At 59.6% G+C, this 10,495-nt stretch overlaps 1 protein-coding gene across 8 annotated transcripts; it reads right to left on the bottom strand.

Annotated features, from left to right (window-relative positions):
- Window positions 1–73: 73 nt before the first annotated feature.
- On the bottom strand, window positions 74–10,185 carry LZTS2 (leucine zipper tumor suppressor 2). Of its 8 annotated transcripts, none has more exons than XM_036027170.1 (6): window positions 10,042–10,184; window positions 8,223–8,317; window positions 4,255–4,704; window positions 2,975–3,622; window positions 2,192–2,449; window positions 74–1,389 (listed from the first exon to the last, which is right to left on the bottom strand). In XM_036027170.1, the coding sequence occupies exons 2-6, from the start codon at window positions 8,271–8,273 to the stop codon at window positions 706–708; spliced, it is 2,091 nt and encodes a 696-aa protein (XP_035883063.1). In that variant the 5' UTR covers window positions 8,274–8,317; window positions 10,042–10,184; the 3' UTR covers window positions 74–705. The 8 variants fall into 8 exon arrangements, with proteins under 8 accessions (XP_035883063.1, XP_035883062.1, XP_035883064.1 ...); XM_036027169.1 differs by having other exon boundaries at window positions 2,960–3,622; window positions 10,042–10,183; XM_036027171.1 differs by having other exon boundaries at window positions 2,960–3,622; window positions 8,237–8,317; window positions 10,042–10,183.
- Between the last annotated feature and the right edge of the window lie 310 nt (window positions 10,186–10,495).

The raw sequence follows: 10,495 nt of genomic DNA, 5'->3' as shown, positions 1-10,495 counted from the left end.
GGGCAGGGGACTGGCCAGCAGATCAAGAGGGGGCGGGGGAGGGTTCCCATAATCTCTACCTAGCACACTCACCTTTTTTTTTTTAAAAACAAAACAAAATTTTTTAATTTTTTCTTTGGGTTTGTACAACAAATTTACAGTGTAAAAAATATACAAGTGAAAAGCGAGGCCATAAACCAGGGTGTGGGGAGGGGCCATTCGGTCACATTAAACAAGACATTTCTGAGTTCTTCCTTTGGTCTGACTACAGCCCCTCCCCGCTGGGGGGAGGCTGCAGAGCTGGAAGCTGGGGGTCGGACCCCAGCCCCAGCCCCATCCCCCACATGCACAGGGTGGGGGCAGGCACATCTGGAGCCGCTGGTGCTGCCTGGCTCTCTCCGTCTTTGGAGTCGGGGGATAGCCCCTTCCTCTCCCCAGGCCCTGGCTGGTTGACCTGGTGAGCGGTGAATGGGGTTGGCGGAGTGGCACTGGCAACAGGTGGGGAGTGAAACAGGTGGAGTGAGTAGGGGCCTCTGGGTAACAATGAACACAGGGACCTCCGAGGGGTCTGATCTTGCTCATCCAAGTCATAGGACAGCCCTGGGTTCTTGATAGAGGCCCAGAGTCCCGGATCCCAGGGGACAAGAGGCTCTGGGGACCTCAGTGGACCTGAGGCTACTGTTCCCTTTCTGTAGAGCTCCCTGTAGAGCTGGGACACCAAGGACCCTAGATTTCGGTGGCAGTGATCTCCTCTAGGCAGATGCAGGGGGCTGGCTCGGCCAGGCCCAGGTCGGCGAGCTCCCGGGCCTCCAGCTCCAGGCTGAGCTGCTGCAGCTCCTGCTCCAGCTGCCGGTTCCGCCGGTACATCTGGATATAGTTGTGCTGCAGCTGCTTCTGGTAGCGGATCACCTGCTCTTTCTCCGCCTGCCACGCCAGCCGCTCCCCCTCAAAACTGTCCCTCTGCTCCTCGCCCCGCCGCCGCTCCTGCTGCAGCTCAGCCCGCAGACGCTCCACCTGGGCCCGCAGGCTGCCTCCAACCCCGGCTGCCACACGCTGTGCCTTGGCCTCATCACTCTCTGCCAGGAGGAACGGGTCAGCAGTGGCAGGTGGCACAGGAGGTTCCCGGAGTCCAGCTGCCTCGGTGTCCAACTGCCCGGCTTTCTCCCGCAGCCGCTCAGCCTCCTGGCGGTGCCGCTGCAGCTCCTGGGAACAGGCCTCCAGCTCCAGCTCCCGTGCTCGGGCCGCCTCCTGGAGACCCCGTGCCCAACCCTCACTGACCCGCAGGGCAGCCCGCGCCTCTCGCAGGGCCACCCGCAAGGCCACCAGCTCACTGCCCTTCTGCACCAGCTCTGCCTGAGACTCCTTCAGTTGCTGCTTCAGCAGGGAGATCTCGCCTGACTTCTGGCACACCTGGTGGTGGGAGGGAAAGACGGTGAGAAGAGTTCTCCCAGGGGGTCAGGCCCAGACATCATGCTGGACATTCGGCAGCGATGAAGTTTGATCCTCATACCCATTTTACAGATGGAAGACACCGAGGTGAGCCCAGTGACGTGTTCAAGGTCATACAGCTAGTTAGCGGCTAAAGTGGAACTCAGACCCAGATCTTTTTCCTTCCAAGTGCTGTTTTTAAACCCCAAAGCTCTGGGGACTGGGTGATGGTGGGTTTTACGTGAGTGGAAGCAACGGAGGCTGCTGCCCACATTTCCAGTTGAGAGGCCCTCCAATATTTGGGTTAAAGGTGTAAACAAGGAGTCAGATTGCCTGGGCTCAGATCTCAATTCTGCCACAGACTGCATATAATTTTGGGCCCCAGCCTTTCTGGGCCTCTGTTTCTGCATCTCTAAAATGAGGGTATTAACAGTACCCACCTCATAGGGCCGATAATGAAGATCAGAGAATTCACAGTCTATGTAACATGCCTAGAATAGTGCCTGGTGCTCGGCAATCACCACATTCTAATTACTGGTTGGAAGGCAGTTGGACGGGAATGCCACTGGCTACGGGCACTAGACCACACTAACGAGGAGACCAAACATGAAGGCACAAGGAGGCTCCGTCCCAGGAAGGGAGGTCAGAGGGGGATCCTCATCTCACAAAGGTGAGGAAGCGGAGGGCCTCTGGGAGCGGTGGGCTCAGGGGGTATGGCTGGGCCCCTCTTTCTAGGGGTTGTTCCTCCAGGGCCCTGCCACTCGCCCCTCCTGGTCTGACTTACCTCCCACTTGGTCTCCTCGAGCCGGGGCCCGAGCTCCCGCTGCTCCCGCTCAAAGGTGGCGCAGCGCCGCTCCAGCTGTTCCCGTTCCTGCAGCAGCTGCGCAAAGTCGTCCTGCAGCTGCCGCTTCTCCTGCTGCAGCTGGAACACCTGCAGCTGTAGCAGCTGCTGGGCCCGCTGTGCCCGCTGCGCCTGGGCCGCACCATCCTCACGCAGGGCCTCCCGCTCCCGCTGCCAGTGCCGCTGCCGGTCCTCGTACACCTGTGGGCGAGAAGGCAGACTTGGGTCCTGGCAGCTCCGTAAATCTGGAGCCCTAGCCGCCTGCTATCACTGCTATCACAGACGACTCTGCTGGCCCACTGGGGGCTTTGGGCAGCTAGAGTCCACTACACAATGATAACAATATGACAACAATAACAACTACTTCTACAATACTAGAAAACAACAACAATAATAGCAAGCACTTACGTAACGGTTCTTAGGTGCTGGGCATTAGTCTAAACACTTTGTACACACTTTGCCTTACTTAATCTGTGTAACTCGAAAGAGACAAAAATATCCCCATTTATAGATGAGGCTCAGTATGAATAAGTAAACGGCAGTAGGTCTGAATCCTCACCTCTCCGCAGTTAAGCCAGACGGCTGGGTGGGAATGGCCAAGTGCTACTGCCTGCCACTTGCCCCCACCCTGGAACAAAGGGAAATGCTCTCGGATCCCCAGCACCTCTGTATGTCCTGCCATGCCACCCCCGTTATCGCCACTGACCACACCTGGCACATGGTCACCTCGCTCTCGTCCAGACTGTCTCGCAGCTGCTGCAGCTCTGCCTCCCGGTCGCGGAGCTTCCCTTCCAGGACACAGTGCAGCAGGGCCTCATCCGAAGGGGGCGGAGGGGGTGGTGGTGGTGGTGGGGAGCGCTCCCCGCAGGAGCTGTTGTCCGGGGAGGCCCGGGGACCGCTGCCCAAGAGGCCTCCAGCCACGCGGCCCCCCAGGGAGCCCGTGCTCTTGCTGGAGGAAGACCGGCCACTGTCCGAGTGGGAGGGCCCAGTAGGGGCTCCTCGGGCCGGCCCCGGCAGTCCCCCCCGCCCGGGGCCATGGGAGGGCAGGTGCCCACCTGGGGAGTTGGTGGCCGGCTCAGCACCCCCAGTGCTGTAAGTGGGCAGGCTGGACAGTGAGTTTCGGCCGGAGTCGGACAGCGTCCCTGATGGGCAGCCACTGGCCCAGCCACTCAGTGCCAAAGGTTTGTCGGCAGCTGAGGAGGAGGAGGAAGAGGAGGAAGAGGCGGGGCCCCCAAACAGCTGTGTTAGGCTGCCCTGGCTCCCAGACAGTCCGGCGGCCCGAGGACCCAAGAAGCTGGGGAGAGACGGTGCCCCTCGAGGTTTGGGCAGCACTGGCTTGAAGGCTGTTGGGCGGATCAGGATTTTCTCCATGTTCTGAAATGAGGTGCCACGTGACACGGGGGGTGAGCTGCCCAATCTTTCAAAGCCCGTATCGCACTCCCTGTCTTCCCACCTGGGGTCTCCCATCCCCATGTGTCAGTAACAACTGCCACCACTAACTGGGGGCCTCTGGAGTGTCAGCTTTACATCAAACAATTTAAAAGGTTCATCGCTACTCAGGACAACAGCCCTGTGAGCAAAACTATGATGACTGTCCCCACATTACAGATGAAGAAGTGGAAGCTTGGCAGAGTTAAAGGCCTTGCTCGAGGTCACACTCATTGCTGTGGGGTAACGATAGTGGTTTCAAGCAGCTAACGTTTACTGAGCGCACTGTGTATGCCGAGCACTAGGCTAAGCACTTTACATGTATTATTTCATTCTCACAACAAACTTGTGAGAGCTGACCTATCACCTCCATGTCACAGATACGGAAACAGGCTCGGGAGAGTTAAGTGACCTCCTTGAGGTCATACAGCCAGAATGAGAAAGTGCTGGGATTACAGCTCGGGTCTAGTGAAGCTTGAGCCCACACTCCTTTCTCTAAACAGACCTCTCCAAACTCCTCCGGCTTCTCCAGGGGCTCCTGATTCCACCCAGGCCCCAAAGGAAGGGCTGGTCCTCACCTTCTCCAGCTTTCCAGAGACAGGGATGAGTTTCGGTGGGGGGCCTCGGAGGTGGGCATTCCGTGCTCGTTGCTCCCGCACATCCTCAATGTCGCTGCTGGGGCTGGAGGGTGACTCTGTCCGGAAGTCCTCATTGATGTAGGTGAAGGTGGTGCCAGGAACAGTCTTCCTGGGGGGCACGGCTGGGCACAGCGGCTCCTGTGCTTCATAGCCACCCCGCAGCAGCCCATCCTGCTGGCGGAAGAAGGTGGGCCCAGGGGGGCCATGGTGGCGGGAAGGAACTGGTCCCCCCGGGCAGGGCCGGCCTGAGATGAGGCTGCTCACGCTGCCCATGGCTGGAGCTTGTGGGGTGGTGGCCGTCTCAGGAGCGGGTTCCAGTGGCACTGGCAGAGTCTGCACAATGGCCATGGCGGCAGAAGCTCTGGCCTGGCCGGGGGCCTCCAGGGGAACCTGTGAGCAGGGCAATGGTGTCAGAGTCCCTCCACCTTGAGCTTCCTATACAAGGTCCCCGGTCCCTCTCCTCACCCCAACCCCAGGTCAAGTAGCCCCCTGACATCGGTAACAAGCCCTGATGTCCCCAAAGCTCCCCCTCTGAGCACTGGCATGAACCAGAATTCTTCCTGGGCTCAGACCACTGCCCAGTGTGGGTCTGACCAGGGCAGGGGACTGAAACTACTGAGCAGGGAGGACGAGGGGAGGGGAGGCCTGGAGGTGACACAGGACCTAGCCCCAAACTGCATCCCCTACAGAAGCCAGGACTCAAGTTAAGGAGGGAGCCTCATCTACCAGCTCCCAGCACAGGGCCCTGGTCCCCTGGGACAGGTGGCCTCGTTAGAGGGCAGTTTGGGCAGAAGCAACCTCAGGGACAAAGTCAGCAACTCAGCTGGTAATTAGGGAACAAAGAGCCAAGGCCAGGCAGTGCCCAGCCTCCCCCAGCTGGGCCTCAGTTTCTCCCAGACAGAGTGGCGGCAAGGGTAGAACTGGCCAAACAAGAAACTCGGAGCTCTTAGGGAGCCCAGAGGTGCCCTGTGGGGTCTCCTGACTCCATGCAGGCTCGTGCTTGTTGCCATGACAACTCCTAGCCTCACCATACCCACTCAGTTGGGCCTAAAGGAACCTACACAGGCCTACTGCCAAGATCTATGAAACCTTCCGGCTTTAGATATTCCCCGGCACGATCCCAAGGGGATAAGGGTAGAAGCCCTACCATCACCTCTGGCAGCTTCTTCAAGATCCCAGTTCCCTGGAGCCCAGGGCTCTACCTCCCCAGGCCCTCCTCCTTCCTGGAAGGGGACAGCAAGTCCACCCGGAACTCCCTCCGTCAGGGAAGACCAGGACTCAGGCATCTGCTGAAGTCATCATGCAAAGCAAGGAGGCTAAGGAGTAGACAGAGAATTGCGTAGGAGCAGGGGTACATGCATTTACTCACTTGTGTGTGCGGAACTGTACGCACAGCGTGAAAATGGGCACTGTGTGTAGGAAAATTTGTGTGACATGGCTAAGTGCATGTGAGCAGATACGTTTAGATATATTCATACATACATGAGTATACGTGTGAATTCATATGGGCAGGCATGTCTTACAAGAGCGTGTGTGTAGAAGTTTAGGGGGTCACTCTCAGAAAGTATGTGAAAGTTACAAATGCACAGGTAGTGAATTCGTGGCGTATAAGCGTGACCATATGAGAGAATATGTGTGGGCAGATGTCCACTCATATATACTCACATGTATTTTATCCAAGTGTGTGCACAGGAAAGTGAGTGTGTATAAGTGTGTACCGAGGAGCATGTGTGAGACAGGGAGGGAGCCTGGGTGGCATGCAGGCATGCAGGGCCCACTGGGTGAGAGGGAGCTTGATTTTTGTCACTCACTGGAGTGTGAAAGAGGAGAGACATTATCTGATTCCTTTGCCTGATCTGCTCCCCTTCTTTCTTGCTTGTGTTCCATTAAGCCCACCCCCACCACCCCACTCAAGTCAAAAGACCCTGAGACCAGGAAGATGTCCAAACTAAGGTAGGAGGAACTGGGAGTTGGGGGTAGGAGTGAGCAGTGTCCACCACACAAGTGCCAGCCCAGAGCAAAGTGGATGCAACGCCCCTTCCTTTGCCCTCTCCAGGACCGTTCCAGAGCTTGAAAAAAAAGTGGGGAAGGGGCTTCTTAGGGGGTAGTGGGGGCTGGCACTTCTGTCTGCATTTCTCCACTTCAGTGAGCACAGAGAAAGTGCAAACTGAGGGGAGGAGACAGACTCAGAGAGACAGGGACCCAAGAGACAAAGACTCTGAGGCCCCAGGGTGTCAGGTAGACAAGGCAGACCCAGTGAGCTTGGGGCCTTGAACCCCATGGAGTCAGGGGCCCCTAAATCCAGAAGAGACATCAGCTGGGCCCTGTGAACCAGACACCCACGGAACTGGAGCCAGAGCCAGGCGTCTGGAAAGCCAGGCCTGGCCAGCCCGACTCCCGCTCTTGAAGCCTGAGAGAGAAGGAGGGGCAAGTAGAGGCTCCATTTTGAGAAATGCGTCTGTGGCTGTAGGGATGGGAATCCCCACTCTCCCCGGCACTCCCTGAGTGACCCCTCTGGCACAGCAACCCACCTTAATGGGCTGGAGAGAGCAGAGAGCAGCGCTCAACCCGGACCCGAGAGAGGTCTAGCCAAGATCCGAGGGCCCACAGGCCTGTTTAGGGGGCTCAAGAGTTGGGGAAAGTCTCTCCCCTCACCCCGTTCCAAGGACCGGTCAAGTGGGCTAGAGTCTGGGATCACGAGTTCCCATCTGCGACAGGAAGCCGGGAGCCCCCATTACACCCTCCTTCAGCCCCCCCCCCCCCCCACGGCCGCTTCCATAAAGTGGGAGCCGCTGTGGAATGCCCCTTCCCCACTTGCCCTCCACCGCGTAGAAGTTGGGGGTGCCCTTAGGTTGCCTCCCCGCCCCGGCCCCCCTCACCTCCACCGCTCTGCTCCATGCTCAGCCCCGGGCCGCCCCCCGCGCTTCACCGGCAAGCTGCCCGGCTTCAGCCCGCGCACGGCCACTTGGAGCCGCCTGGCCCGACCCGGCCCCGCCTCCACGGCGCCCCCCGCCGGGCAGCCCCCGCCCTACCCGTGTGGGCGGTGCAGCGCGGGGGAGGGGTCCCAGGGGCGTCCCGCCCCCGGGGCGCGGCCACACGCAAGCACCCCGCGTCACGCGTGTCCGGCCGGAGCCCGCAGGGGCTGTACAGTCGGACTCAGTATTCCTCCCTCCCAGGCCGGGTGGTTGTGTGTCTGGGGCCTTGGTCAGCTCAGGACTCGCGTTGGCAGCGACAGCGGGTCACCCTCAACCCCAACTCCGGCCCCGGGGCCAGCGGCAGCTGGTCATTGTTCAAGCACAAAGGGCCAGGCACCGCGGCTGCCGCCCTGCCCCCTCCGCTGCTCTAGTCGAAGCCTCTCCGCCCCAGACACGCTCTCCGACTTCGGAGTCCACAGGGGGAGGCCGAGGGTCAGCTGCCACCCACTTTCTCCAGTGGCCCAGGCCCTACACCGCAGCACAAGGGAAGGGGCCCAGGCTCTCTCCGTACCTGCCCCACCCCCAGCAGCTAGGTGGCTTCACACTTGGATATGTGGAGGTGGCGCCATCTGGTGGCGCATTCGGAAGACATAGCTAGTAACCCCCCCCCCCCCCCCCCGCCCCCGACCTCAGGGGTGGGGACCTCTACCCTACCCTGCCCTACCCTACCTTACCCTACCCAACTCCACAGCAGTGTACCCTCTTCCCTGTGAGCCCAGGCCTGCCCCAGTAGCGGCTCTGTGCCCCAGCCTTCCCTCAGAGTCATTTGCTAAGAGAGTCATTGCTCGGAGAAGCTGCTCCTGGCCCTTCAACAATCACTGGGGGGAGCATGTTCACACCCACCCTAGCCTCACAGCAGACAACATTCCACTGTCTTCTCGGGGGTCACCAATATTCCCACCCTCTGACAAAGAACACAACCTTAATACCCACACGACCTTTCCCACCTTCAGACTCACATACCCACAAGTCAGCCTCATTCATCACGTGGTTCCCTGTTCCTTCGCTCCATAATCTTTCAGGCCATCTTTCACAGAGACACACTCAGAGTCACACAGCTACTTGTGCACAGGCTTTCACAACTTGCAGTCCTTCCCACCCAGACACAATCTGAAACACAATCTCCTAAGCATCTTTCACATTGACCATCTTATTCACAGACACAACTTCTACGTGTACACATACTTCTCAAACATTCTACCACACATACTTTCCTGTAGGGGTCTCTGTGACCTGGTCAGGTCAGCTGATGCCAGCACCCCTGGGCAAGGACAGCCTCTCGTCCCCTAACGGACGCCCCCCGCACCGTGCCCCAACCCTGGCCAGGCCTGCCAGAGCTCCTCTGCCCCAGGAAGGAGCATTCCCCCCACACACCCCCTACCTGCCCCCCCTTCCAGGCCACAGCCCTGGCCGACTCTCAGCTCTATTTTTAGCTCTATGGAAAGGGTTGTTTTTCTTTCTTTTTCCCTGGAAAGGGAAACATAGCCCAGCCACCCTCAGGCTCACCCCAGACCCTCAGCCTCACAGGAACAGAAGAAGGCCCTCTCTCCAGTAGAGACCCCCTCCTCTGGCCTTGCCCTGATCCCAGCCTCCTGGGGTACCAGGAGCCTCCTCCCCTTTCTGGCAGCCTGCCCAGAAGCTCCAGCAGCAGCTGGGCTCAGCGTGTGTGTAGGGGTGGGGGGTGGGGCAGGGAGGGAGGCTGACTGCCTCTGCCCACTCCCTCTGGTGGTACTGGGGGAGGGGGCCTGGTCCTTCCTGTACCTGAGGGGTACAGGCCCACTCCCATACTGAGGGGAGGGTTATGCTGCTGCATTCTCTGCGGGAGAGGGTCTCCCACTCTAGCATGAGTGGGTTTTCTACTCCTACCTTGGAGGGAAGGAGTTCCCAGTTCTGCAAGGAGGGGTCTTAGTACCAAAGGGACCCAACGGGCGCTCGGGCAGCAGCTCCCCAGGCCGGAGGTATGGGGTGGGTAGGGGGAGGCCTGCTGTCCACTGCCATCAGTATAGCGCCCCCCTCCAATACCTTCAGGGATAAAGACACCATGAAGGTGTTCGCGAGAAGGAAGCAAGGAGCACAGGTAACCCCACCCCAGTTCAACAGTCTCCCGTCCTCCTGCACTACCCGGACTCCAGGGGGCGTTGTGCTCCTATTTCTGGAGGAGGGCTTATCACCTCTCTAGGCGGAGAATGGAATACAGCCCCGCAAACAACCCCGAAGACTTGCCCTGGACTTGGGAGAGTCGTCCTCACGCAGATGCTGGGGTGGGGGGAAGCACAGCACACCTGTCTGTGAAGCGATCACGTGCTCAGGGCCTGTTTACATCTTAGTCTTCACCTGCTGGCAGCCAGGAACCACGCGAGGTGTCCCACCCGCCCACTGCCGACTGCGATAACCAGTTGGCCCTTTCCTGCTACCCCCGGCAAATACGCGACAGCAGAGCTCCCTGCCCGCTGGAGTCCGCGCAGGCCAGTGGCGCTGCTCCAAGGACTGCAAGAGTAACCCACTGGGCGCGTCCTTTCCTGAGTGCACGTGTGTCCCAAGTGCGTCCGTGGGTATGTATGCACGCGTGTGTGGGCCCGTCCGTGTGAGTTTCTGTGTTGGTTCCCAGCTCAGATCCTTTGCCTGCGCCCTGGAGTGGGGATTCCCCGCTTCTCGTCCCAACACCCAGCTTCGCCAGACAGGAAAGTTTACTCCGGAGCCTGGATGTAAGGGAGGTGCGAGTTCCTATACCTCCGCCAGTCCCACCACTCACCCAGTGCCACCTGCGCCGCCGCTCCAGCTCCTGCCCCGCTCTTGCTCCAGTGCGGGAACCTCCTTGCCGCGGATCCGCGGGCTCTCAAGGCAGCTCCTGGCTCCGGGCGCCCGCCAGGTCCGGCCTGGTGGAGCGGGGCGGGGCCGCTGAGGCCGCGCCCCCGACCCAAGGAAGGGAGTGGTCTGCCCAGCACCCCTTCAGTGGCCAACCCAGTACCAAGCCCAGTAGTAACGCTATGGTGGCACGAGGCTGCCCTCTGGCCTCTGACTTCTCAGCCTACTAGATTTGGCTTTCGACCTGGGGAAGGGGCAAGCTGCACAGGATCGGGAGCTACGCTACCTTCCTGGCTGGCCTAACCGAGATGGCTATAGGGCTTTCCCGTCACCAATTGCTGCTCTATGGGGAGCCAGAACTGGTCCACTCTAGACCCGCTCCCCAGACACAGGGAAAACCC

The sequence above is a fragment of the Phyllostomus discolor genome, chromosome 5 (genome assembly GCF_004126475.2).
Source record: "Phyllostomus discolor isolate MPI-MPIP mPhyDis1 chromosome 5, mPhyDis1.pri.v3, whole genome shotgun sequence".
NCBI classification, from domain to species: domain Eukaryota; kingdom Metazoa; phylum Chordata; class Mammalia; order Chiroptera; family Phyllostomidae; genus Phyllostomus; species Phyllostomus discolor.
Note: the sequence above shows the minus strand (reverse complement) of the source record. Positions and strands in the feature narration are given on the sequence as shown.

Coding starts and splice junctions, on each gene's coding strand:
- LZTS2 (XM_036027169.1), bottom strand. CDS start 8,273: ATGAATGAGGCTGACTTGTGGGTATGTGAGTCTGAAGGTGGGAAAGGT. Junction 2,450..2,959: donor GCGAGGTGACCATGTGCCAG/GTGTGGTCAGTG, acceptor TCTCGCCCACAG/GTGTACGAGGACCGGCAGCG. Junction 1,390..2,191: donor TCGAGGAGACCAAGTGGGAG/GTAAGTCAGACC, acceptor TCCCACCACCAG/GTGTGCCAGAAGTCAGGCGA.